The sequence below is a fragment of the Octopus bimaculoides genome, chromosome 20 (assembly GCF_001194135.2).
Source record: "Octopus bimaculoides isolate UCB-OBI-ISO-001 chromosome 20, ASM119413v2, whole genome shotgun sequence".
Classification (NCBI taxonomy): domain Eukaryota; kingdom Metazoa; phylum Mollusca; class Cephalopoda; order Octopoda; family Octopodidae; genus Octopus; species Octopus bimaculoides.
Genome location: NC_069000.1, coordinates 47,459,558 through 47,460,957, shown reverse-complemented (window position 1 = coordinate 47,460,957; position 1,400 = coordinate 47,459,558). Strand labels below are relative to the sequence as shown.

Below are 1,400 nucleotides of genomic sequence, written 5' to 3'. Positions count from 1 at the left end.
ATATATATATATATATATATATATATATATATATATATATATATATACATATACACATGTGTACATGCAATGGTTTCCGTCTACCAAATTCCACCTATGAGAGTTAACCTATGGCTACAGAAGACACTAGCTAAAGCATTGTGCAGTGGGTTTGAACCTGGAATGGTGAAGATCAGAGGCTGGTTTCATTGGGATTTAAATGTCATGAATCTTAATGAATCTTAATGAATCTTAATGAATTATGTGTCTAACCTGCTAAGCATATGACACTTCAAAATTGTTGTATTCTTGATATCCACAGTTTTCAATACTACAGGATCTACGACAGTCTCAGAATTCAGATGAATGTGTGTGTGTGTGTGTGTGTGTGTTAACATAGAAATGAATGTGTGAGAGAAAGTGACAGCAAAAACACACACACTCACAAATAGACAAAGAGAGGGAAAGAAAGATAAAGAGACAGTGACATGGAGCAAGTGACAGAAAGAGAGAGAGAGAGAGAGAGAGACATACCTGGAATGCAGCCATAAAGTATTCTGGCATCTATTGATGCATTCTGACAAGAACGTGGCATGTTACACTTTCGGTATTTATTGCAATAAAACTTGAGATCGTGAAGACATTTCCAATCACTGTCCATTAAGGCATTTAACTTTTCAATGAACATCACACTCCCATTATTGCAGGCAAATGTCTGGGCTCTGATGTGGACGGAGCAAAATTCAGTTCCTGAAGAGGAAAAAAAAATTTTTAGAAAATATATATTTTTTTTTTAACGTGAAAATGTCTGAAGATAGGGAGACCATGGAGAAGCTTATGAATTATGCAACGGGCATTCTGTTGGTTCTTACAACGAGGATTCCAATTGATCCAATAGTGTCTTTTCATAAAAATATTTTCCATAGAAGAAAAAAAAAATCCCTGCTCTTCACCATTTTCAAATCGTAAGTTAAAAGATATTTCTATCAAAATATGAGATGGTTGTTGGAGTTAATGAAATAATGGGATTTGGTTAGGAATTTGTGCTGAGCCTGACAAAACTTCAAACTTTTCCTGGTTACAACAGTTTACAGTGCCCTGTTGACTGAAGTAACCTGTGGTCTTAATAGAGAAGTATTAATAAAAACAAAATTAAATTAAAAAATTACTGGTTTTTAAAGATTATTTTAAACTGACCTCCAGTTTGTAGCAGATGAGATGTGGAAATAAAAATAAGTTTGAAAGGCTTTTTTAAAGTTTTCTCTATTTGAGAATAATTTTAAGAAAATAAAAGGTGCAGACATAACCTGAATAGTTAAATAGGTTTTTGCAAGTATGGTTTTGAGTTTGATGTTACTGTGGACCTGTTTTAACTGAGCTTCAGATTGATCAATCTGTTGAGGCTGTCAGTTTGTAATATA

At 33.4% G+C, this 1,400-nt stretch overlaps 1 protein-coding gene across 3 annotated transcripts in view; it reads right to left on the bottom strand.

Moving 5' to 3' along the window:
• Positions 1 to 1,400, bottom strand: part of LOC106879878 (uncharacterized) — a 44,305-nt gene that overhangs the window by 8,874 nt on the left and 34,031 nt on the right. For all 3 annotated transcript variants that reach the window (XM_052975223.1, XM_014929602.2, XM_052975224.1), the window contains exon 2: positions 514 to 729. In XM_052975223.1, the coding sequence (XP_052831183.1) occupies positions 514 to 729 (216 nt within the window). The remainder of the gene's footprint in view (positions 1 to 513; positions 730 to 1,400) is intronic.